At 33.0% G+C, this 24568-nt stretch overlaps 5 protein-coding genes and 1 long non-coding RNA gene across 9 annotated transcripts; 4 read left to right on the top strand and 2 right to left on the bottom strand.

Annotated features, from left to right (window-relative positions):
• The first annotated feature begins 3095 nt into the window (after positions 1-3095).
• On the top strand, positions 3096-7329 carry LOC111012785 (protein trichome birefringence-like 41). The gene is made up of 5 exons (XM_022287050.2): positions 3096-3419; positions 5130-5301; positions 5415-5593; positions 5672-5830; positions 6859-7329. Exons 1-5 carry the CDS (start codon positions 3157-3159, stop codon positions 7151-7153), a joined length of 1068 nt encoding a protein of 355 aa, XP_022142742.1. The 5' UTR covers positions 3096-3156; the 3' UTR covers positions 7154-7329.
• An 857-nt stretch (positions 7330-8186) lies between these two features.
• Positions 8187-9801, top strand: LOC111012908 (small ribosomal subunit protein uS4y). Its single transcript, XM_022287218.2, has 3 exons — positions 8187-8346; positions 8653-9034; positions 9405-9801. The coding sequence occupies exons 1-3, from the start codon at positions 8319-8321 to the stop codon at positions 9586-9588; spliced, it is 594 nt and encodes a 197-aa protein (XP_022142910.1). The 5' UTR covers positions 8187-8318; the 3' UTR covers positions 9589-9801.
• A 2283-nt stretch (positions 9802-12084) lies between these two features.
• On the top strand, positions 12085-15741 carry LOC111012898 (integral membrane protein (Protein of unknown function DUF92, transmembrane)). 4 transcript variants are annotated; one of them, XR_015788552.1, is made up of 5 exons: positions 12085-12628; positions 13536-13789; positions 14195-14313; positions 14950-15054; positions 15262-15741. XR_015788552.1 is itself a non-coding variant. In XM_088119254.1 (5 exons), exons 1-5 carry the CDS (start codon positions 12242-12244, stop codon positions 15267-15269), a joined length of 882 nt encoding a protein of 293 aa, XP_087975380.1. In that variant the 5' UTR covers positions 12086-12241; the 3' UTR covers positions 15270-15741. The 4 variants fall into 4 exon arrangements, 2 of the variants coding, with proteins under 2 accessions (XP_087975380.1, XP_022142893.1); XR_015788553.1 differs by having other exon boundaries at positions 14950-15058; XM_088119254.1 differs by having other exon boundaries at positions 12086-12628; positions 14195-14318; positions 14950-15058.
• Positions 15742-17179: 1438 nt separating this feature from the next.
• Positions 17180-18675, bottom strand: LOC148208473 (uncharacterized). The gene is made up of 2 exons (XR_015788417.1): positions 18539-18675; positions 17180-18411 (listed from the first exon to the last, which is right to left on the bottom strand). It is a non-coding gene; the product is annotated as an uncharacterized LOC148208473 (long non-coding RNA).
• LOC111012822 (protein ROOT INITIATION DEFECTIVE 3-like) lies at positions 17401-18871 on the top strand. The gene is made up of 2 exons (XM_088118937.1): positions 17401-18203; positions 18267-18871. Exons 1-2 carry the CDS (start codon positions 17401-17403, stop codon positions 18706-18708), a joined length of 1245 nt encoding a protein of 414 aa, XP_087975063.1. The 3' UTR covers positions 18709-18871.
• Positions 18872-19732: 861 nt separating this feature from the next.
• On the bottom strand, positions 19733-22948 carry LZF1 (light-regulated zinc finger protein 1). Its single transcript, XM_022287209.2, has 3 exons — positions 22481-22948; positions 20973-21404; positions 19733-20314 (listed from the first exon to the last, which is right to left on the bottom strand). The coding sequence occupies exons 1-3, from the start codon at positions 22661-22663 to the stop codon at positions 20036-20038; spliced, it is 894 nt and encodes a 297-aa protein (XP_022142901.1). The 5' UTR covers positions 22664-22948; the 3' UTR covers positions 19733-20035.
• Positions 22949-24568: the final 1620 nt, after the last annotated feature.

Below are 24568 nucleotides of genomic sequence, written 5' to 3'. Positions count from 1 at the left end.
TTTTTACTAAACCTTACACAACTTTTATATAATGCTAATGTGACTGACAATAAATGAGCGTAGTATTCTATCTATATTATTGAAATTTTTTTCTTCTATAATAATGAAAATCTATATCGTCAATAAATAACGAGAAATTGACAATACCAATATAGATCAATTGATCAAATAGTTACCTCTTTTATAAGTCAAAGGTTCATATTCTCAAAAAAAAAGTAAATAATAATAATAATAATAAATAAAATCTACCAGGAAAAGTAAAATGTTTGTGTTAAAATAGTTAATATTGAAAATAATCAAACATTTGAAAACAATTAAATTAAAAGGCATTTTCCAGCCCAGGCCCAAACGCGATATAGCCATATAGGTGCGGTTGGCCAATGGTGTTTAAAAGTTGTCTTTTTGGTCAACCAAAATTAATGGCTAATTGATTTTGAACTTATATTTTAGTATTTTTTGTTACTTGATTTTGAGTGTTTATTTATTAAACTTTATGGAATTGATCTAAAAACAAATTTTTTTTTAATAGAGAATTATCATTATTTTAAAGGTTAGAATTAAAAGATATAATTTCAAATTAATCATGATTGCATATGTTGAAACAAATAACGTGTGTGATGTTTACTTTTAAAATAAGAATTATTTCACAATATATATTATTATGCTCTTGCTCACCAAACATCGTTATCTAATAACATTTGAATAATTTATATTAAGTTTGTTACGGGAAGAAAATAGAGATCAGACTAAACAATTGAAAAGAGGAAAGAGAGCTGAAGATGAAGCGGGCCCAAAGAGAGGTAAGTGGGTCGAGGCCCAACGACCCGGGTCGGCTCGACGAGGGGTTCTCGACACAGTGGTTGAGAACCTATCCTATGAACCTCGACCCCTGTGCAGGTCCAGTCCGAATCGACTTGGTCTCGACCCTAAATCATACAACATGAGGCCCACTTCGTTTAAGATTTCTAAGTGCATAATGATTCGAGTAATGTAAATCTTAAAGGGATTAGAGTTCAACTGATGTAAATATGAGGGTAAGCCAAACCATAAAGGTATGCTCACAATACCCTGCTCAACTACTCACACTAAAGCATCAGAGCCTGTGGCAATTTGTAGTTCTTCCATTTTGCAGACATTTCTTCTTAAATTATAAATTTAGGCTTAGAAATTTTAAATTTGTGCAGAATAGATTCTTGAATGTTGAAAGATGTTAATATAACTCTAAATTTCAATTTTGTCGAACTTATTTTAGGTTTATTAGGTGGCGACCTAGTATAATTGGAAAAAAAATAGGAAAATTAACAAGTCAATGTTTTTTCCTAATATGTTTTCACTTTACATGGAAATTTTTAAAATTCACAGAAGTATTAAGTATTTTTAAAGTTTATGGTCGTAGGAAACATAAAATTTAAAAATTTAAGAATAATGTATTAGAATTTATGATGATATATTGAAATATTTGAATAGAGGTTTGTTTTACCTGAATTGTACTTGAAATATTAGAACATAAATGAGTGGTAGTTGGCATATATCTCAAATCAATATATATATATATATATATATATTTTATTCCAAAAATATCCTAATTGTATTAATGTATTTTAGATATTGACTTTTATCTATTTATTGATTTGTTATCAATTTAATTTAGGTTAAATTTAAATTATAACACATTAATTTGATATTTTTAAAAAATATTTGTATTAATTATTAAATCCAATCTTAACTTGAACGTCTTTCTCAAAATAAAATTATATGAATAGTGAAATTTTATTCCGATTATGTTTTTAAATTATCAAATCTGATTTTTTTAAGGAAATAATACTGGTATCAAATCTGGTTTTTATTCTTTTTATTTTTTGAAAGAAATAATATTGGTGTCTTTGAAATTTTCTTTTATGTGTATGTTTAATATCAATTTTAAGAGATTCTACCAACCAAATAAATGGACAGATTATATAATTTAATTGAATATATTAATATATATTAAGAAACCATTCTAACAAATAATCACTTTTGAAGTAAAAAAAAATATATACAAATAATCACTTTTGAGTCTAATTTGTAATTCAACATTTAGAAGGAATGCACACCAAAATTCTACCTCAAAAAGATAATTGAAAAAAAAAAAATCCAAAAATCAGTGTAGAATTAAAGGAAATTTGAGATTGATGACCCTTCAATAATTCATTTTAGATTTATGATCCATTTTTTGAAAAAAAAACTATCAAGAAAAAACAAATTTCTTTTCAATATTTATTCATTCCACAAATCTATCGCAATAATTATTACCAACTTAAAAAATCTAACTTTTAAATTTGAAAAATCAATCACAAATAAAAAAAAACTAACTCAAATAGTTAATTAAAATTTTGATATAGAAAAACTCGATAGACAAATATGGTCTGAAATGTACGAAATCTTGACCTTTATTTGTAATTAAATCCAGAAAAATTTTATGTATTTATTATTCGATCATGCAGTCCTTTTTTTCACCCTAATTTATTTATGGGAAGATTTAATTTAGTTAGTGGATGATTTTTTTGTGTGGATTCGATTGTTAAGTAATTGATTCCTAAATTAAAATGTTAATTTTCTTTTTTCAATATTAGATTCGAATTTTAAAAAAAAAATTGTAAGGATTAAGACGAGAGGTTGGTGAATAATTTTACTTAAAAAAGAAAGGATAATTTTATAGTTTTATAAAGATAAAAAGTGAAAAAGGTCCATTAAAATAAAAGGGTTCAGTTTTTTCAAAAGGATCATAAATCCAAAATCACATCCCAATTTCCTTGGGAAAGAGTAGAAATAAAATCTCTTTCGTTTAATTAAAATTTAAAAGATTTATATGGAAAGCCTTATTCAGTAGAACAAAAAAAAAATATATAAAATAAAAAATGGAAAGAATGTTTAGGGGGAGGAATCTTCCGTTTACGACAACAACTGCCAACGGAGTTGCCAAATTACACTCAGTTGAAAATGACCAACTTATCCCTATTGAAATGACCAAACTACCCTTCTCTCTCTCTCCTCCACCGTCAGATCACTGTCACTGTCAGTGCCATTGGGCCATTTTATCCCTCTCTCTTTCTCTCCTCCGCCCAGATTCAGAGAGAGAGTTTCGGCAGAAAGTGTTTCTCTCTCTAGAACGAAAAAATGGTTTTCGGGAGCGAGATTCCGGTGCAACAAGGAATCCTCCTCCTCCTCCTTCTTCTTCTTATTCTTTCGGTAGTTTCCGGCGGTGCGGTGGCGGAGTGCAATTTCTTCGCCGGAAGTTGGGTGGTGGACGAGACGTATCCGCTGTACACGGCGGCGGGTTGCCCCTTCGTGGAGCACGAGTTCAGCTGCGTCAAAAATGGCCGTCCCGATTTAGGGTACACCAAGTACAGGTGGCAGCCGCTCCACTGTCAGTTATCCAGGTAACCCTGCACTCCCCGGTAACATTAGTTTATCTCTCTCTCTCTCTCTCTATTTTGGATCTAATTTTTCTTTTTCGACAAATTATCCAATTTTGGAAATAAACAAATACAACTTTCAGCCAAAAAGTATGCTTTTAACTTCGCCTAAATTTGTTGATTGATTGCCAAACGAGTATCCTTTCGGGTTTTGTATGGATTATGGATTAGATATTTAGATTAGCCTTCTAATTTATTTTTCCTTTCTAAAAAAAAATGTTACAAGAAAAAAGCTGTATGTGTAACTTTTTAAAAAAAATATTTTTGTTGCATGGTCTGCTCTATCGATGATTGTTTTTGTTTGGGTCAAATTACCTATCATGAATTTTTTTTGGGTTATTTTAGTCCATAGATGCAGCTATTTTTTGGGGTGCAGTCACGTATTTGTATTAAGAGTTTTCGTTGGGTATAAAACTTGTGTTAAAAATTTTTGACTCAATTAGTTACTTTTTAAAAGTATATAGAAATTAAAATAAATATATTAAAAATATAGGATTAAAAACATTAAAAGTAGGATAATAAAGTAAAGGGTAACCAAAACCATTTTTAAATTGTTGTAATAGAACAAAAAGGTGATACTTGTTGCTTTGAAGTTTGAATTTTTGATGAAGTGACAAAATTTGGATGGATTTAAAAGTAGGAGTGAAAGTTGATATAGAAACAAAAAAAAAATTTTCCTAAAAAAGATGGTTAAATCTAATCAATACCAGATTATTTGTTTGTATTTTTTAATCGATACAACTCACTATCAAACCATTTCATAAATAGAGTGTTGGTTTTTGTTTTTATATTACCATCAAGGATTAAGAAAACATAAATTTAAAGTTCAAAATATGACCAAAATATATATTATATATTTTTAACAGACGGTTAGAAATAAGAAATGAATATTTTAGTAATGGTTATATATCTCATTTTTGTTCTAATTTTGGATATTCAAAAAATTCTTAATAAACAATATAAAATAATAACATTTATATTCTAATTTCTTTGGTTTCAATGTTTTTTTATCACAGATTTACCTACGAAGATCATAATTGTAAGAAAATATGTGTTTTTCCCCCCCGCAATTTTGAAGTTATGTTTTGAAAATAGTAAAATTACTATTTAATATTAAACCTAATTGTTTTTTTTTTTTTTTTGAGCTGATTAACCTAATTGTTTTAAAGTTATAATTTAAATTAAGAAATGAAATAATAACAAAGATTCCTTTCACGTGGAGTATGTTTCTCAATTTTCACGATTTACGCCGAGGGCGAGATCAGAAAAATGTGCACTGAATTCCACTTTTACCCCTATATTTTTGTATTATTCCTTTTACGTCTCTCGTCCAGGCTCTGACCATGTTCATCGAGGCGCAAGATTTTCTAAACTATACCACGGCGGCTAAATTTACTACTTTGCCCTTCCTAATTTAACTTAATTCTATGTTTGTTGTTGTATTTATTTTTCTAAAGAATTACGATCTTTATTTTTATTTATCTCATTTAAGGATAGAATTGTATTTAACTAGGTGGTTATTATTGTTATTGTTATTATTCCTATTAATAAGTGTGTTTAGTCCTCTTTTAAAATCTTAATTCAAAAATTAATCTTTATAATATTTAAGATTAGAGATTAGTTTGATAGTTGTTTACCTAACTTCTATTTATAATTGATGTCTTTCTATTTTAGGTTTGATGGAAAGCTTTTCTTAGAGAAATTAATAGGAAAAAGTATAATGTTTGTGGGAGATTCACTTAGTCGGAATCAATGGCAATCTTTGACATGCATGCTTCACTCTGTTGTACCAGATTCACCTTACACTGTAACAAGAGTTGGAGATATTTCCACGTTCACTTTTACGGTATATTAAATCTTACAACTATAAAATTCTCCTCTTCACAAAATTTTTTTCTCTTTACAGAGAAATTAATAGATGAATATATGAAATTGGTAATTAATGGTTTGGTCGTCTAGGAATATGAAGTGAAGGTGATGTTAAATAGAAATGTATTTCTAGTAGACGTTGTGAAAGAAGAGATTGGGAGAGTGTTGAAGTTGGACTCTATCGAAAGATCGGCGAAGTTATGGAAAGACGTTGACTTTTTCATTTTCAACACTTGGCATTGGTGGAACCGCAGAGGACCTTCTCAACCGTAAGTTCTAAGACATATTTATTCTTTTCTTTTATAGACAAAATATAATTATTTCAATGTAATTATTATTATTTTCAGTTGGGATTATATCCAAATAGGGAAAGAAGTGTTGAAAGATATGGATAGAATGGTGGCCTTTGAGAAGGCTCTCACAACTTGGGGAACATGGGTTGATCTCAACATTGATCCTACAAAAACTATGGTCTTTTTCCAAGGAATTTCTCCATCCCATTACAAGTAAGATCTTTGCCCTTATTATTATTTATTTATTTTACAATAAAAATAAACATTTAAAAAGATGAATGTTTAGATTATTGGAGAGATTAGTGGTGCCTGCCTAGAAAATTGGGTACTATTTTGACAAGATTATTTGACATGATTTAAGAATAATTGAAGTTTGTCTAATTGATGTTGGCAACCTAACTCATAATTATCTAATTGATAATTGTATTTTTTTTAAACAAATAATTGATATATCTTGTATCCACCCTTTTAAACACATTTAAAATCCTAATAAGATTTCAAAGCTGAAGTAATTAATGGAACGTTTGGTTACGTTCTCGTTTGTTGTTTCTGTTTCTTTATTATTTTTAATAAAGAAAAATAGAATTGCATGATCCCAACACCCATGAATTCAAGGATAATAAAACAATATTTGTATTTATGTTTTGTAATAAATTGGAAACGTAAAGAAGAAAAAAGAAACTTATTTTTTTATTGTTTCTAAAATCTCTATACAATTTTGATAGTATTTCCTAAAAAAAAAGAGAAATAAAAAACATAATTAGTTGTAAAATGCTTTTCTTAATAAAATTTAAAAACAAGAAACAGAAACGTTACCAAATGGACCCTAAATAATTATTCTAAGTTTCTTATTGCTGCAAAACAAAGTTATGCTCAAAATTGTAACAAAAAATAGATAGTTTTTGCAATTAGAAATTTAGCTAAGAGCTCAAAAACGTCAAAATGTAAAAAAAATAGAAAAAAGAATATTGTTTTAAGACTCAAATCAGTATAAAAATTTAAGACATGACTCAATAATTAAAATATCTCTATTTTTCAAATGAAAATAATAAAGTAATTACAAAGCCAAAATGAGCAGAGGTTGTGAGTTGTGAGTTCGATCTTCCCTCTCGATATTGTAAAAGATATAAAGTAGTTACATAAATACTTAATATTGTAAAAAAAATGTAAAATTTATGCTACACAGAAGAGTGAAAAATTAACAGATTTTGAATTTGATTTATGATTTAAAATTATATCAGTGGAACTCTGTGGGGAGAACCAAGAGCAAAGAGCTGCGCCGGGCAGAGGCAACCGGTGGCCGGCTCCGTGTATCCCGGCGGGTCGCCGCCAGCCGTGGCGGTGCTGAAGGGGGCATTAGCTAAAATCACCAAGCCCGTTCACCTTCTAGACGTGACAGACCTATCACTGCTGAGGAAAGATGGGCATCCCTCCAACTATGGCTTAGGTGGCCCAATCGGATTGGACTGTAGCCACTGGTGCCTTGCCGGTGTTCCTGACACTTGGAACGTCATACTTTACAATCTCATTATTTAAAACCCCCCAATTTTTATTACATAAATTTGGAAATATTAATTTTCCTTATTATTTTATTTTCTTATTACAAGTTTACAGCACACAAGAATTTGGATGGAATTAGGGGAAATTGATGTCTTTGAAAGTGCACTTTTTTTAGTCCAAAGGGATACAATAAAGAGATGTGTGTTTGCTTTTATATGTTGTTAACTTTTATTATTATTATTTCTTCTTTTTTTTTTTACGAATTTGAACCTAGCTAAATTGATTAAGATATATTTATCCAATCAAAATATTGTGGGTTCGAATCTCCACCTGCTAAATACAATACAAAGACGATTTTGATGAAAGTTTTAAATTAAGACAAAATATTTAAAAATAATTAGGTCGGTTCGAATCTCCACCCACTAATTCAAACCCCATGAATATCACCTACTTAAAATATTAAAATCTTACGAATATCCGGTCAAACAATTATACACTAAGATTGGTCAAGACATCTATAAATTAGTTAGTACTATCATTGATATAACAAAAGAGCGGGATGAGCCGCCTTGTTTTCCGAAAGAGATCGGGGGACAGAAAAAGCTTTTATTGTGTCGCTTAAGTTATATAGGAAAAGTTTCAAAATTACAGAAGACCATAATAGAACCAAGGTTGATAGATAAGAGATGAAATAAAATCTCAATCTCTATAAAAAAAAATCTAAATCTCTATTAAGAAAAAGAAAGTAGAAAAAATATATTTACAAGATGTTCCGATACGTAAATGTAGGAATATATTATCTATTATAGACCCATAAAGGTGTTTATTTAGTTTAAAATTAAAATATTGTCATAAACATTGATGACTCCTTTAATTTCGTAACTAAATCTTTAATAAATAGACATTTTCAAGATTATCCAAAATAGAATAATCTTAAAATGAATCGCATGAAAATGAGATCTAATTTTTTAAAAATATATATATTGCAATTAGGAAATGGTGCAATTGGGCCGAAAGAGTAAATTGGGCTTTATGTTGAAAGAGGCCCGTCAGTTCCTCCTCGAGCATGGCTAGGGCTTCACAATCTTCAGCCTTCAGTTAGGGTTTGAAAAACCCGCAGCACTCTAAACTTTCCTCCAAAACTCGGCGCTCAGTCTTCTGTCTCTAGGGCTTTCAATCGAGATCATCAGGAACTGAAGTCATGGTGCACGTCTCCTTCTATAGGAACTGTGAGTATGCGAAATTTTATATCTACCGTTATCCAAAATGGCATTCAAAGATCTGTACATATGCTTCATTTTAACGTGGATCTTCAATTTCTCCTCTGATTTTATTGTTTGTAATTTCTTCTATTGTGATGTCGCATTTTGGGGTAGTTGTTAATCGAAATAGCTTGAACTGGGGGAATCGTCTGTTGGTTGTATTAGAATTCATGGGACATCAGATTTCTTAGGATCGTCTGTGACAATACCTCTCGCACAAATTTTTTTAAACAATACTTTCAAGTAATGGGGATTCTGTCATTATATATATAGATGGGAAGACGTTCAAGAAACCTCGACGCCCTTATGAGAAGGAGCGTCTGGATGCAGAACTGAAGCTTGTTGGTGAATACGGACTTCGGTGCAAAAGGGAGCTATGGCGGGTTCAATATGCACTGAGCAGAATCCGTAATAATGCACGTATGCTTTTAACACTTGATGAAAAGAATCCGCGTAGGATTTTTGAGGGAGAGGCGCTGCTTAGGAGGATGAACAGGTACGGCCTTTTGGATGAGAGTCAGAACAAGCTTGATTATGTGTTGGCACTTACTGTGGAAAATTTCCTTGAGCGTCGTCTACAAACTCTCGTGTTCAAGTCTGGAATGGCAAAGTCCATCCACCATGCTAGAGTGCTCATCAGGCAGAGGCATATAAGGTAGAGTGGTTTGAGTTTGATTATGTTCTTCCCCCAAGAATTATACTCTAATTTTTTACTCTAATGCATGCCACTAAGATTCTTTCTTGTTAAATTGTATTAAATATCCTAAACTGTATGATTGGGTTGGTTTTCAACTCATTTTATGTCTTATCAAGGAGGAGAAGGATTATGCTATTTTGAACAAATGCTGGCGTTTGATGATGAAAGATTTTGTTTAGACAATGAAAAATTTAAACCAATAGTTGCATAACTGAAACCAATCCTATGATTTAGCATTCTTTTTCTCATGAGCTGGTTTTGATTTGTTTTTTGACCTTGTATGAGATTCTTTTATGCTTGATGGTCAAGATCATTCTTGGGTTTGTAGGGTTGGGAGGCAGGTGGTTAATATCCCATCTTTCATGGTGAGAGTTGATTCTCAAAAGCACATAGACTTCTCTCTCACAAGTCCATTCGGCGGTGGACGCCCCGGAAGAGTGAAGAGAAAGAACCAGAAGGCAGCTGCCAAGAAGGCCGCTGGTGGAGATGGAGACGAAGAAGATGAGGATTGAGTTGAGATGGTAAAGATTTAGCCGAAAGGAAAGGATCTCAGGTATCTGAACCTCCCTGATGGGATGTTACATCTTTTACAAGTTTTGCTTTAATTACTTTTCATTGGAGATTTTGTGTTCTTTGGTGGTGGACTAGTTTTTGATCTTGGGACAATCTTCTCTTTTGTTTTAGTTGCCATAGTTTTGATGCTATTACAGGACTTATTTTCTCAATTTTCCTTTGCATTATGAATTTATTGAGTTTATTTGATACAAATCTGGTGGCTGGGCTTATATTATATTCAGGAATCTGATGCATTGTAATGTTTTATTGAATTCTAATTCCACCACTCCGGAGTTCTTCAAATCCAACTTTCTTTCCAGGCGATGCAAGTTTGAAAATTTATGCTACTGGGACAGCACGTACTTGAATCTGATATTATTTTATTTACTATTCTTAAATGTCATTTCTTTGGCAAATATGAAGAGTAGTGTTCATGTGCTGTTTGGTGTAATGTTTTCATTCCTCATTTCTAATTTTATCAAACGTTCATGTTTTTGGTTTCTTGTTTCCAATTTTCTAAAGAAATCTAAACATTTTGTAACTAATTTTGTTTCTTGTTGGTCCTTGTTTGGAAACATTCTCAAAATTGTATAGAAATTTTGGAAACAACTAAAACAAGTTTTTTTTTTCTTGTTTTCATTTCCAATTTGTTCTAAAATAAAAATATGAATATTGTTTGATCATACTTGAATTCATGGATTTTTGAGCCATGGAAGAAATAGAAACAAGAAAGAAACAAGAAATAGAAATGTTTGATTTTTGAACCATGAAAGTAACAGAAACAAGAAATAGAAATGTTATCAAACAAATGTGTTTGAGTATTGTTTTCGTTTTGTCTTTCATTTTTTTTAGAAATATTCTAAAAGTTGTTTACAAATTTTAGAATAATAAAACAAGTTTCTTATTTTTTTTTTGTTATCAATTTTTTTAATAAAAAAAATAAAGAAACAGAACTAATTACCAAGTGCCATTATATTTAAGAGGGAAAAAAATGAGAATGTTATCGGAAAAGTTTTGGTCCAATAATATGTTTTAACTGTTGAATGTATAATATTTAATTTTGTCTTTAATGATGATTTTTAATTTAATATTCAGTGTTTTGAAAGTTTTTATCGATTTTTGTTTTTTCAATCAAATCTTTTATAATTAACCCTTCGTGGTTCCTGCTAAAGAGTATTGTTCTAATTTCCATAAGCATGGTGGTTTCGATTTTGGTAATAAATGCATTCATATCCATTTATTTATTTCAATTTAGTTTCCACTTGTTTAATTTGTTTTTATTCATTTAAAATTTCATAACCAAAAAGTATACTTTAAAAAATGATAATTATAATAATTATGAGAGGGAAATGGTATAAAAACTAAAAAAAGCTTCAGGTTTCCATACAAATGACTTCTAAATCCTAAAAAATTGTTTAACAGCAAAAATAATCACTTGATTTTCTGATTAAATAAATGAGGGGCTTGAATAATTCCATTTTATTACATTAACTCAATTTATCACACTTGACACTTCTATCATATAATTAAAAAAATAACAATCCCTTTGATGCTTCTCTATTATAATTCTAAATTTTTATCTTTATTTTCATTGACTTGGGTGGGGATTAGAAACGAAAAAGAAAATTTGGTTAAGTTCATCGATATATATTTAATAAAAAGTCAATAAAAATTTTAGTTAATTTTAAAATTTTGCAGAGATGAAGATCAAACCATCATATTTTAAAATGATAATAAAAGTTTTATCTATTAAGATATACTTGAGTTAATACTAATAGTTAAAATTTTCCATTGATTTAAATTGTGAAAAATAACTATTTGTAATTCAGTGCATTTTTCGTACTATTTTTAAAAAATCAACTTTTGAAAAATAACTTATGGCGCATGAGGATGAGAATTGGTAAATTTAATTCATATATCTGATATCTAACACTCCTAAATTTACTTCCATTTTACAATTTATTATTATGCCACATTTCTGTTCTCATTTTAATAGGAATTTTTTAATAATAATAAAATAACATGTGAGGAAGAATATTCGACAATATTTTGGTCAAAGGTTGGTAACAATTTTAAGGGTTATAGATCAGTGGCAGATCTAGAATTTTTGTTGACGTGGACGTACTAACTATTTTATTCAAAATAACTTCAAATTCGAAGTTAGTGAAAAAAATATACCTTAGATAATTTAAATTGTCGATTTACTTTAGACCCTGCAAAATTAAAACTAAAAAATTATGTATGAGAAAAAAAATTAAATCTGATGATTTATAGAGAAGTAAAATAAAGATGTGAACATAATAATTCATTGAAAGAGTACTACATATACAACAATATATAAATAAAAAGTAAAAATAAACTTATTTCTGAAAAAGAAAACAAAAGTAAAAAAGTAGAAATAAACTTTGATTTTTTGTTTTTGTTTTTTATTTTTTATTTTTTATATTTTTGACGTCCGCTCGATTTACTGTGACAAGCTTGAGGTGGTGGCGACAATGGAGGAGGAGAAGTTTGGGGTTTCGAGTATCTCCGTCTTCTTTCTTAAGCAACACTCAACCAGATTCAGATTCAGATTCCTTCCTTAAGAATCTTACGCTATTTATAACGGCCATGGCGTTGATGGCCTCCACTCTCCTTTTTCCTCTCCATGTTTCTCCCATTTCTTCCCCCAAGTTCCCTCAATTCCCACTCTTTTCTCTTCCCCCCAAAACCCTAATTTCCAAACCCAGCCCTGCCACCATCAGATCCGCCAAAATGGTCGTTCGAGCCGAGAGTTTGCAGAGTCTTGTATCCGGGACTTTGAATATCGTTCGATCCAATCCGGCCACTTGGCACTCGGCCTTACTCAGCAATCTCCTGATTTTCATTGTGGGTTCGCCGATTCTCGTATCGGGGTTGTCTGTGTCCGGCATTGCTTCTGCTTTCTTGCTCGGTACTCTCACATGGCGTGCCTTTGGGCCCTCTGGTTTCCTTCTTGTTGCTACCTACTTCATCCTGGTTCGTCCACACCCCCCCTCTCTTTCTGAATTTCGGTTTTAGTTCCGGTTAATTTTTATGTTTGATTGGTGGGGTTTTGTTTTTGGACGATTTTCCTGAATTTAATTGGTTTGTTCCATTAATTTCAACGGCGTTGTGTTCTTTTTCATTCCTTCTGACTCCTGGCATTGAAATCAACTTCTCTGTTCTTTTTGTTGATCTCTACTTTTGTAGATTTTGTAGAATTCTAGTATGTTTGCACCCGTCTGTTTAGATGAACAGTTTTTATTTTTGAACAAGATAAGATGGAAAGGAACAAATTGTTCAAAATACAGTTAAAAAAAAAAATTGTTTAGATGAACGGTTAAAAAACAAATAGTTAAAACCCAGGGCGTTTAGATGCTTTCTCTTTCATGATTGTTCAGATTGTTGCATCAGCATACTAGCAGTCTTGCATTGACTGGTTATACAAATTGAGACTTCTAAAATCCATTTTCTAAAACTGGTTACACAAATCCAAGCTTCTCGACCTCGCTTAACAAATCCAGATTTATTAAAATTATGAGCCAATCATTCCGTTAGAGTTCTTAATCTTAATGGCGTTTCACGTTTGAGCCTTTTGGGAAATTCATTTCTAACTGTTTGAACCTGACTATTATGACATTCCAATGTTTGTGAAAGCTTAAAATTTTCACCTTGCCCAAAGGACTTCACCAGAACCATGATTTATCCACGCCTGAGATTGTTATTACAAATTATGAAATATTGTTGCTCTTTGTTTGAGAATATCTTTATTCCTACACAAATTTCAGTGCCATTGCTCCCCTATTCTTTACATTTGCTTCAGTGACTGGAAACCACTTACAGAAATGCATCTTCTGGCGGCGGTAATAAATCTCCTGCTGAATGCTGAATTTCTATTTCTTAGGGAACAGCTGCAACAAAGGTTAAGATGGCACAAAAGGAGGCACAGGGGGTAGCCGAAAAAAGAAAAGGGAGAAGAGGGCCAGGTAGCGTTATAGGATCTAGTGCTGCTGGTTGTGTTTGTGCTTTGCTCATGATAAATAAAGTTGGGGGAGAAGCATTCACGCAACTTTGGCGACTTGGTTTCGTTGCTAGTTTTTGTACTAAATTGAGTGATACTGTCTCAAGTGAAATAGGGAAGGCATATGGTAGGATAACGTAAGTAATATATCACTGGATGAAACAGTTGTTCGTTGTATTGTAATTTACTTCTGCTTGCTCTTTGATACATATAAACTCTGAAAACTTGCTGGATTTTTTGGTCTTGGAAATTTTAAAACCATTTCTATAATATTTTCTCAAGTTTTCAAAAAATGTGCAGGCTCTTCATTTTGGTTTTCATTTTTCTACTAATTATCAATTTTCTTGAGTTTTCAGTTTCAGGAGAATTTTCTAACCAGTTTATTTCTAATGAACGATATAGTTTATATTTATATGTGGAAATGGGAATCTACAATCTGTTTGGACCTTTCTAAATCTATTTACATGATGTTTCTTTTTCTCTTAAACTCAATTCCTTCTTGTAAGCACGTTATATATTACGCATGCTTCTTTTATAATCAGGTACCTGGTGACAACATTTAAGGTGGTTCCTCGGGGAACAGAAGGAGCCGTCAGTCTTGAGGGAACCTTTGCTGGACTCTTAGCAGCGATTGCTCTTTCATTTGTTGGCTGTCTTTTGGGTGACGTAATTATTTATCGTTCTGCCGCATTATGAACTTTACTGCAGCTTTATCTCTATAAGAAAATTTCCATCATGTCTTATAATCGTTCCCTTCTTATTTGGTATTGGTTGTCCTTTTAGTAATTATCTTTTTTAAAATATTAGCACTGAAGAACTTGATTATTGATGTCTTTTTCAAAATTTCCATCGTGTCATATAATCGTTCCCTTCTCATGGACTATTCAATAGAAATACCTGAAATTTTCCATCATTTGTTCTGCTTATTATTTTTGTTCTTTTGGTCAAACATTAATCTTGGATGCCGTTGTTAATTCCAACTTGGTATGCACACTGAGATTTGATTTTCTTATCACGGTAAAGATGAAGTAGGTTTTTTCAAAATCAATCTCAATGTGGTTTTCTTTTTCAGATGTGAACATTTGTATCTATAATTTCTATTTTCTTCTCAACCAACCTCATTCAAAACCTTAACTGAAGCAGGACTAGAGATCTTAGTCAAAACCTTAACTGAACCATGCCCCAAGGCCACATCCGACTAGGGCAGATTGCTGGCTTTTATCCGCTCCCCTCCCGACAATTTCAAGCACTATTTGACTCTCTTTTAATTTGGATTTCTCTTTCGATGTTGATGCAGGTAACTGCACCTGAAGCAATTGTATGCGTTATAGCTTCACAGATTGCTAATCTTGGTGAAAGCATCATCGGTGCTGTACTTCAAGAGAAGGAGGGATTCCAGTGGGTAGGTAACCAAAGTTTGTGGTCACGGATTGCCTTAATTTGATTCTATTTTTGCATTGGTTTCTTTCTCGCTTTCTCCCATTTCTTCCATTCCCTCTGTTTCATTTCGTTCCCTAGCAACAATGGGGTCCCGTGTTTCCATTACGATCTGGTTTCACTTTTTCGAGCTGCCATTCATTCTAATTCTTTCGGATACTGTTTGCTGCAGCTCAATAACGACGTTGTTAATGTCATCAACATATCTATGGGCAGCATTTTAGCTGTCTTGATGCAGCAACTCATACTTGGACACTGATACTCAGAATCAAGACGGAATTCGCGTCAAGAGCTCGGGTATTCTCTTGTATTTTCATTCCATGGAAAGAAAAATTACAAGGAAATTGCAACAGATTGACAAATTGCCCCGACGAGTTGCTTCGGTGAAATTCTTGCTTTGAGAATGGCCATTCAGTACTAGGGGGTAATACTGTGCCTTTTTAGAGGGTGACTGTAGACTTAATTTTTTAACCTCTAACATCAACTTATAGTTTATTGTCCTATTTTTAACTGTATTTGTAGGGGATGGAAAAGTTGTTCTACTTTGTCATGTTTTTGTCATTTTCCAGTTTTTGTTCTCTTACTTCATGTATAAAGCAGAGGGGTGGATGACATAAATTTAGTTTGACTTCTAGTAGGCATTTATGATTCACTTGGGAACTCCAATTTTAGTTTTTTACTTTTAATTTTAATTTTTATACTTTTAAAATGTCTGTCTTCGTCTTGTCTTTTTAAAAAGTGATCAATTTAGTCGTTATTTGTAAAAGTTTAACATGTTTTATACGAAATTTTTTAATATAAATTTATATCTATGTTTCAAAAAGTTTAGTGAGTGAAGTACCATACTAAAATTATGGTAGAAATAAACGAGATTACCTGTATCAACATCAAAACTGGTATGACTATAATACTATGTTTTACCATATAATCATGAGTCACTCAAAATAATGGATCCATCAGTAGTCAATTAGCTTCAAGATTATTTAGAACCATTTTAAAAATTTTAGAGACTAGAATTGTTTATTTTATAACTTCGAGGGCAAGATACCTTATTTGGGAAAAAAATGTATTTGTTTTGCTCAAAATAAAAATGAACGGACTTAAATAGTTATTTTTTTTATTGTATGAGATCATACAACTGAAAGGAACAAAAGTTAAAATATAGATATAAAAAATAGATGTTTTGAATAGTCCGTACATTTTAAAAAATGGACTAAAGTTTGAGATTAAAATAATATTTATTTATTTAAACTTCTTACCAAATTTGAGGTGCAAGATACTAAAGTTTGTGAAAATGATAAAACTTTAATGATGGTTTTCATTTCTCTAGAAAAAGTTTTCACATTCATTGGTTTCTATTTCTTGAATATAGTAGTTCCTACCAGAATAATTTGTTTATTTTTTTTATAAAAAGAATAATTTGTTTCTTACTTCATAGAAGTTTTAAATTATTTTTAGTATGTTAAATAAAGGGCCTGCAATACAAGGTACAAGGTATTGTGTGTATATATATATTTTTAATTTTCAATGGATGAGGGGTATGATAATCTTACAAGAATTGCCATTAATATTATTCACTAGACTTCAATATTATTTGACATGTATGCTAATACAATATTTTCAAATTATTGTAGTCTTCCTCAAAAAAAAAAAAATGTAGAATCCAGTTGTAATTGACATATATTAAGTTTAAATCTCTACCTTGAATTTATCGGGTAACATTCTATATTCTATAAAAGAAAAATAAAGAAAAAGAGAAAAAAAAATAGAGAGAGAGAATTAAAATAATATTATCACACTATTTGTAATAACCTAGAAATAAGGAATGATCACCTACTTAAAGAGCGAAGACTAGGTAGGTAGTGACTATCAATTTTTTTAAGTCTTTATCAATTTTTTAAAGTCTTTTTTAACCATGCTTTCATGATTTCAAGATTTTTTTTCATTCGGATGTGGTACCGATTCATCTATCTATCCTTCCTCTCTACTCAAGCTCATAAAATCCGTAGTAAACCATATCAAAGAAAATACATTTTCATTCGCAAATAAAGGAATTTAGGAATAAACAGTTTGCATCATAACTGCACAGGGAACAGAATGATATCAGGGTTAGAATAAAGCCAAAACTTACCTAACAAATACCTATGAATTTTGAGCAAGTCTTACCAAAGTTGAATCCCACTTAATACCATTACTCTAAAAGGAAAAAGAAGAAAAAAATTGCATTGTTTTCAACGCCCAAAACCAAGCAACTTTCTGCCCAAACCTTCTACTTCTTGTTTATCTAATTCTTCCCCTCCATACCTTTCACATGACCATGCTATCTTCCCCACAAGAAGTTGTCCTTGCCAGCTCTCCTGATGGCCCCATTGTTGCCTATGATGCCTCCACAGGCACCCCTCTAGCCAGCTTCAACGGTAGCCGGTCGCCTCGCCGTGGCATCACCCGGGCTGGGAGAAGTTTCATAGCCGTCTCCCACATCTGCCCGGTCACGGCTTCGGGTTCGATCCACCTTTATAATTGGTGGACTTCTTCTGCCTTCCAAAGCCTCTCTGTACCTGAACCTGTAGCTCCTCTCACAGCCACTCCTGATGGGTTCTATCTGTTTGCTGGTGGCCTTTCAGGCTGCATCCATACTCTCTCTTTACCATCAGGGGATGTTCTCAACTCTTTACCTGCACACAAGAAGCCAGTCTCTTGCCTCAAACTCAGTGATGATGGGTCACTTCTGATTTCAGGTGGGGATGATGGCAAAATCATTGTCATCCCAATATTTCAACTTGTCGAAGCCAACCCGCAAGACGATTCGACAAAACGCATTCTGTATCAGTTTTCAGCACATGCTGATTCAGTCACTGCCATTTCCACTGGCATGGGTATGTACAGTTCCCAAATAGTCTCCTGCTCATTGGATGGCAGATGCAAGTTCTGGAACTTGCTCTCAGGCACACTCTCACACACTGTGGTGTTCCCTTGTGCCATTTTCAGTGTGGTCTTGGACCCAAAAGGGGCACAGTTTTTTGCTGCAGGATCTGATGGCTTCGTGTACAAGGGCTCATTAAGGCATAAAAACAAACACCTTATGGGCACAGGCTCTGATCTAATTTCACCAGTGTCTAATGACTTGGTGCACAAGGCCTCATTGAGGCATAAAAACAAACACCTTATGGACACAAGCTCTGAACTAATTCCATGGGCTCCAAAACACGACAGTGCAGTGGTCTCTATAGTCATAGTGAATGAAGGAAATCACTTAATATCCGCAGCAGAAGATGGGAGCATCTGGGTTTGGGAAATAAACACGGGGCAGATCATTATGGACCTTGAAAATGAAATGGGAAGAAGCATAAGCGATTTGGTGACGGCCACACATAGAAGCCATGAAAAAGAACAGAGTGGTAGATTGGGAAGCCATGGGAGAGAATTAGAGAGTGAGAGCTTTAGATTACCCAATAGAATGCTGGGTTTGTCAATTGATCAAACAGTTGATATGCAACGTGCGTTGGCGGCGGCCGGAAGCGACGTGAGGAGAGCCATTGGGCTGCTGGAATCTGCCATTGCTGTTTATGAGAAGATGTTGGAGTTGATCCTCAAGGAAGCTAAAGCAGCAAATTGCTAAAATAAGGATAATATTTAAGTTATGCAAATCTTGATCATCCGTTAATTTAGATCCCGTGTACTTACCAAGAATGAAAATCTAAATTCGACGGATGAAATTAATTAGTACGAACTCACTTTAGATTCAACTTTAAACTTTAGTAACATACCTTTATTCGTTAAAAGATCGATTCCCCCCTCTTACTCTCTATTTAGTAACATTAATAAGAAGGAAAATGGAATATCTATACTTATTTGGGCTTAGAATAATAAAAATATAGTACACGAAATTACAATTATAATCTAAATAAAAAAAAAAGTGCCAAAACAAGATACTTGTACTTGTGTCCTGCGAGGAAAAGAATTTTCGAACACTCCTGGGAATTCCAATAAGGATTAGGATAATACTTCCTATAAATACAACTCTTTTGTTTTTCAACTTTTTGATTAGAGATATATGTCAATTACTACTGAACTATGTTCGTTTTGACAATATAACTTTTTTGTTAAAGTTTCACTTTTACAGAATTCAAAAGAAAATTGAGTGGGCGTGGGAAGAATCAAAACTGTGCTATATTAGACTTATGGTGGTTCATTGGTCGAAAAAAATTAGGATTAATTAAGAGGCAATGAGTTCAAAACCCATGATAGCCACCTAAATTAGGAATTAGTAATTCCTATGTGTTTTCCGACACTAAATATTGTAGGATCAAACGGTTGTCCCTTAAGATTAGTCAAGGTGCACGTAGGCTGGCCCAGACACTCACGGATAGATAAAAAAAAAACATTTACAGTAGACCATTATATACCATTTTAGCATGAAAAGACCCATATAAAGGAACAAAGATACATAAAACAACAGTAGAATAAAGCAAAGTCAGTCTCCTGGCTTGAAACCAACCATCATACCAAATATGTTAATGACATGTAATGAAATAATATGATCTCAGTTGGAAAAATTAGATAGAGATTTCAGTTACACAACCAAGACAGGAGCCATTAACATATACATAGTAAAACAAAATTTTCTTTTGTAGAACTACAAATAATCAAATCGGTCAACATGAATAGGAACATAATCATCTTGTGAAAACAAACACTACCCCATATGATGTATGAAATAAATCTGAAAAAGAATACCTAGAAGGTCAACTAATGCACAGGTTTTTATTTCTACATCAATGTAACAAATCCTAAACTATAGTGGTTACGTTACAGGTATACATTTCAAACAATAAACTTTGGTCGTGTCCACTTATTATAATCCAATTGTAATTGAAAGACTATAAACACAACAAACCCAGCAGAGGTTGAGAATTGGAACACTAGAAATGAACTTGTTCGGACATCTAGAACTGCCTCCTGCGTTTCGAAAATGTACCGTTATGTGAGCAATGTTGGACTCTTTCTGAGGAACCGGAGATGTCAGGAACAAAAACAGCACCATCCATAGAATTATGGTAACTTCTTGGCCAGTATAAACCAGAAGCTGTGGGTGGGGAGGGAATCTGAGGCACAGTCCAGGAAGCCTCTGGAACCTGGCCTGAGCACTCATCATCATCGTCCAGTTCGACCTCGGCAGCTCTCAAAACTGGTGAATCAGAATCTCCTAGCTTACCACTATCAGCCTGGTATATTTCACCAATAACGAAAAGCAAAATGTTTATTGCATCTCCATTGGCAGTATTATACTATTATGTGCAGTTCATAAAACATATTTCCTTTACTCAGTCCACCTATTTGCAGTTTAAGTTATCTATGAGGATAGGATATTATCAAAAGATACAAAAATTCGTGCACAACCTATTACAATCGGTAAAACAAAAGTTACGTCTTATAGTTCATCAAATAATTACTCTTTTAGAATAGTCCTGTATGAAGTATGAAAGATATGTTAACAGACTTAAGTCCCCCCTAGTCTCCTCCATTTATAAGCACTAGCACTCTGGAAACAAGAATCTACTCCGACGCCATGTCTAATAACTTTCTCTCTCTCTCTCCAGTCTCTACCAACCTTGAAGGGTGTATATATGGACAAGAGTATCAATGCTATACTAAATATTTACTTATAAAGAGGTTTGACACGTGAGTGGCATCCTACGAATAGGAAGATTCTTAAATTCCAGAAGCAACAAGCACAAGAAACCGATAAGAATGCTCAATATTCTGCAATCATAAACAAACACGGGTGCAGATTCAATATAAATATAAACAAGAGTTCATCAGGCATGCTAAAAATTGACCATTATTTGGAATTCATTGAATCTCAGAAAACCATCGTCATACCTTGGATGATCCATTATCCATATACCCATAACTCTGGTTGAATCCAGTCAGATTAATAAATTCGTCCATATGCCATTGTGAAAAGCCACCAGAAATAGAATCTCCAGAAAGAAAAATCTTATTTGGCACAAAGTCCTCAGATCCAATTGGTATAGACAGGGACCTGCTGAGTTCACCAGGAGAGGGTATGGAGAATTCTCTTTGAGGTAACGATCGTGATACAACTTTTGTCTCAGTAGATTTCTCTCTAGATTCTGCCTTAGGCGTGGAAGAACATGCAACAGGGTCAGTTGGCTCAAGTGCCACTTTCACACCAGTAAGCAGAAAGCGCTGATGAGCAGAAACATAAGTATTTGCCGTGTGTATAGCAACATCACACTTCCTGCAAAGTAATGCTCGATCCTCTAAACAGAAGATGTAGCCACTGGCTTCCTGCAAGAAATCACAGATTATTCAGAAAGGGCAATAATCTCAACCGATAAAGGAGCTTCAAAAATAGAAATGAAGTTGACTAACAGCTGATATTAATATTCTCCCAAGAAAATACTACAAATATACTACCAAAAATAGATAGGACGGACTATGTATATTTCTTAGAGCACTGCCAACTGAAAAACAGACTACCAAAAAGTACAAAATACAAAATACAAGAGAAAAGAGGGAAAGAGAGAAAGGAGAAGAATACAATGTTATAAATAACCACTCAATTTCCCCACAAGTAAGAATATTTCAATTTGATTAGCAATGCGTAGCTGTTTTGTCTTGACTGAATCCAAAAACCTTAAGCTATTATTATCAATATGTTTCGATATACCGATACAGAGTTGTAAGATTGAATAACCTATAGACTGACCTCCCCTTATTATCATCCTATATATTCCACAATCCACTACTAATATTTACTTTTTGAAGCCCTAGAGCTTCATATGCAGCAGCATCAATTAAATTGCATGCCATCAATACAAATATTGGTTTTATCTGTAGTAATTTTAATTCGCCTGTCATACTACTCCATTTTAGACTTCTCCCCACATATAGACACTGGCCTAAAACATTAAAGGCCCACTTTTCCTCTATTACTAGATTGGAAAGCATTTAAAGATCTATCTACCAGCATTTCAGAGCTCTAAAATTGTCCATACAGCCTCATCTCGAGCTGGAACCTACTTTTCTTTTCTTTGTCACAAGGATAATTATCAGCCCTTAATGAGATCTGGAAATATATAACTAGAAGAGTTTTCCAGGGAAAATATGGAGAGGCTCATAAGATTTGGCAACAGATTCGATTATATGTTAGTTGATTTAGCTAGTTCTCTCCAAGAACTTCTGAAACTACCCCTTTTAAATCTCTGATAGATTGGAGTGGATACCTCAATTCTTAACATACTACTCCATATTCATATCAAAATAGGAAGTGAATTCCAATCAATTCATTAAGTAAACCTCAATTCTCTGGAACCATCCGAAATTGATGTAATACTAAGAAAGAGCGATTGATTATACTATACCTGGCAGATGTCGCATTTGGGCATCTGAGACGAAGAACCAGAGAGAGGAACTCTCTGGTGCTTGCTGGCGAGCTTGTTGGCGGCGTGAATCTTCTCGTCGCAGGCCCAGCACAACGCCGCCTCATCGGCACAACACAGTACGGTGGCCTCCGCCACCTCGCAGACATTGCACTGAATCTTCATCCTCTCTTCCAACCCTTCTACACCGGAAAATCCTAAATCCCATTCATCATCACCAAAATTCTCTCGAAAACCCCAAAAGGAAAAAAGAAAAACTTCCCCTCTTCACCTGGTTCCGCGAGAATCGGTTTCAATCTTTGAAAAACCTCTGAATTTGAAAATTTCTGGGGAAGATTGAAATGGAATGAGGTTCCTTGGGGAGCGAGTGGATCAAGTTGGGAGAGGTTTAAGAAGGGGATTTGATTTGTGATTCGCAGTGCGAAACGGGACTGATATTTTGGTATCAGTTCCTCCCTCCAGTTTTCTCCACGTTGCACCTCTGATCTCCTGTCGTACTCCTCCACCTCCACCTCCACTACGACATGTCGTCTCCTCCTAGTAGATAGTGGATTGTGATCGTGGAATCAAATTTGTTAATGAACTAATTGCTCTTTTTTTTTTCCTTGATATTTTGTTTAACCTACATTTTAAACCTTTTTTCATTTGTTTTATTTTCTTCGATATCATATAAAAATATCTTAATTTCGCCTATGTAATTTGAAAATATCTTACTTACCTCCACCGTTATATAAATTAACACATAGATGATGAAGTACATCATCGTATATACTAATATAAGTTCACTTCATTTATAAAATTTGTCTCAACGATGAGAAAATGTTTGAGACTTGTAGTTTTAGTACGTTGTTTAGGAGTCTGAATTTGTATAATCAAATTATTACCTAAAGAAATAGGTTATAAAAATATGAACTTGTTTCACTTATGATTTATTTGAGTAATAATTTCTTTTAGTTGAATGGAAGGGGTGGAGGGATTCTCGAACTCCCGACCTTTAGGGAGTTTAGTAGTGCATGTCGTGACGGCCAGTTGAGTTATATGCTCGTGTCGACGTATATGAATGGTAAAAGTTAGTAGGTAGTATAAAAGTTAAATTTATAGGTTTACATAGCTAGTAGGACAAATTTATGACTTGACCGAATAAATGAACTCACATATGAAATATAAGTTTGACTTCTTAACTATGGATTATCCTAACGTAATTCATAAAATTTCCATTCATTTGTTTTATTTTCTTCGATATCACATGAATTAACATAGATAGATGATGAAGTGCATCATCATATATACTAATATAAATTCATTCATAAAATTTCTCTCAACCATGAAGAAATGTTTGAGACTTGTAGTTTTAGTAAGTTATTGAGGAGTTCGAGTTCATATAATCTAGATTTGGATTACCTAAAGAAATTGGCTATAAAAATATGAATTTGTGTAACTTATGATTTGTTTGAGAAGTAAGTTTTTCTTTTCTTTTTAGTTCAACAAAATGGGTGGAAGGATTCTCGAACCTTTACGGAGTTCAGGAGTGTATGTTTTGACCAGGTGAGTTATATGTTCGTGCCGACATGAATAGTAAAAGTTAGTAGGTAGCATAAAAGTTAAGTTTATATGAACCTTAACTTTACATAGCTAGTAGGACAAATTTATGACTTGACCGGATAAATGAACTTATATATGAGAAATATCCAAACGTAACCCATAAATCAGATACCTTCTAAACGATAAATGTAATTACAATATAGTTTCAGTCTCTAAAATTTACCTTCATTTTTAGTGTTCGCCAAGTTTAAAAAGTTCTATTTGAAGTTTTAAATTTGGTCATTGATATCAAAATCTTCAACAAAGAAAAAAAAAGAAAAAGAAAAAAAAAAGGGAAAGTGATGCAACTTGTTTTATTTCCTAATGTCTATGATTTTAGATCCGTCATTAAACTACAACAATAATAGCTTTGTCAAAGCGAGCGAAAGGCCAAACATTCAGGCCTAACGGGAATGAGCAACGACGAAATGACAAGATGAGGTGCTCCGGGCACCCCCAGCTTAGTGGTAATTGAAATGTACCTCCAAC

The sequence above is a fragment of the Momordica charantia genome (genome assembly GCF_013281855.1).
Source record: "Momordica charantia cultivar OHB3-1 chromosome 10 unlocalized genomic scaffold, Mcharantia_2.0 BLBB01000010.1, whole genome shotgun sequence".
NCBI lineage: Eukaryota > Viridiplantae > Streptophyta > Magnoliopsida > Cucurbitales > Cucurbitaceae > Momordica > Momordica charantia.
The sequence above is the reverse complement of the archived record's forward strand: the minus strand, read 5'-3'. Positions and strand labels throughout refer to the sequence as shown.

Excerpts from the sequence above, each read along its gene's own strand:
- LOC111012785 (XM_022287050.2), top strand. The coding sequence starts at position 3,157 with ATGGTTTTCGGGAGCGAGATTCCGGTGCAACAAGGAATCCTCCTCCTC. Across the intron at positions 3,420-5,129 it reads CTCCACTGTCAGTTATCCAG|GTTTGATGGAAAGCTTTTCT; the intron begins GTAACCCTGCAC and ends TTTCTATTTTAG. Across the intron at positions 5,831-6,858 it reads ATTTCTCCATCCCATTACAA|TGGAACTCTGTGGGGAGAAC; the intron begins GTAAGATCTTTG and ends AAATTATATCAG.
- LOC111012908 (XM_022287218.2), top strand. The coding sequence starts at position 8,319 with ATGGTGCACGTCTCCTTCTATAGGAACT. Across the intron at positions 8,347-8,652 it reads CGTCTCCTTCTATAGGAACT|ATGGGAAGACGTTCAAGAAA; the intron begins GTGAGTATGCGA and ends TTATATATATAG. Across the intron at positions 9,035-9,404 it reads ATCAGGCAGAGGCATATAAG|GGTTGGGAGGCAGGTGGTTA; the intron begins GTAGAGTGGTTT and ends TTGGGTTTGTAG.
- LOC111012898 (XM_022287201.1), top strand. The coding sequence starts at position 12,242 with ATGGCGTTGATGGCCTCCACTCTCCTTTTTCCTCTCCATGTTTCTCCC. Across the intron at positions 13,790-14,194 it reads AAGGCATATGGTAGGATAAC|GTACCTGGTGACAACATTTA; the intron begins GTAAGTAATATA and ends TTTTATAATCAG. Across the intron at positions 14,319-14,949 it reads TTGGCTGTCTTTTGGGTGAC|GTAACTGCACCTGAAGCAAT; the intron begins GTAATTATTTAT and ends ATGTTGATGCAG.
- LOC111012822 (XM_088118937.1), top strand. The coding sequence starts at position 17,401 with ATGACCATGCTATCTTCCCCACAAGAAGTTGTCCTTGCCAGCTCTCCT. Across the intron at positions 18,204-18,266 it reads TCTGATCTAATTTCACCAGT|CTCTGAACTAATTCCATGGG; the intron begins GTCTAATGACTT and ends TATGGACACAAG.
- LZF1 (XM_022287209.2), bottom strand. The coding sequence starts at position 22,663 with ATGAAGATTCAGTGCAATGTCTGCGAGGTGGCGGAGGCCACCGTACTG. Across the intron at positions 21,405-22,480 it reads CCAAATGCGACATCTGCCAG|GAAGCCAGTGGCTACATCTT; the intron begins GTATAGTATAAT and ends GATTTCTTGCAG. Across the intron at positions 20,315-20,972 it reads TGGATAATGGATCATCCAAG|GCTGATAGTGGTAAGCTAGG; the intron begins GTATGACGATGG and ends GAAATATACCAG.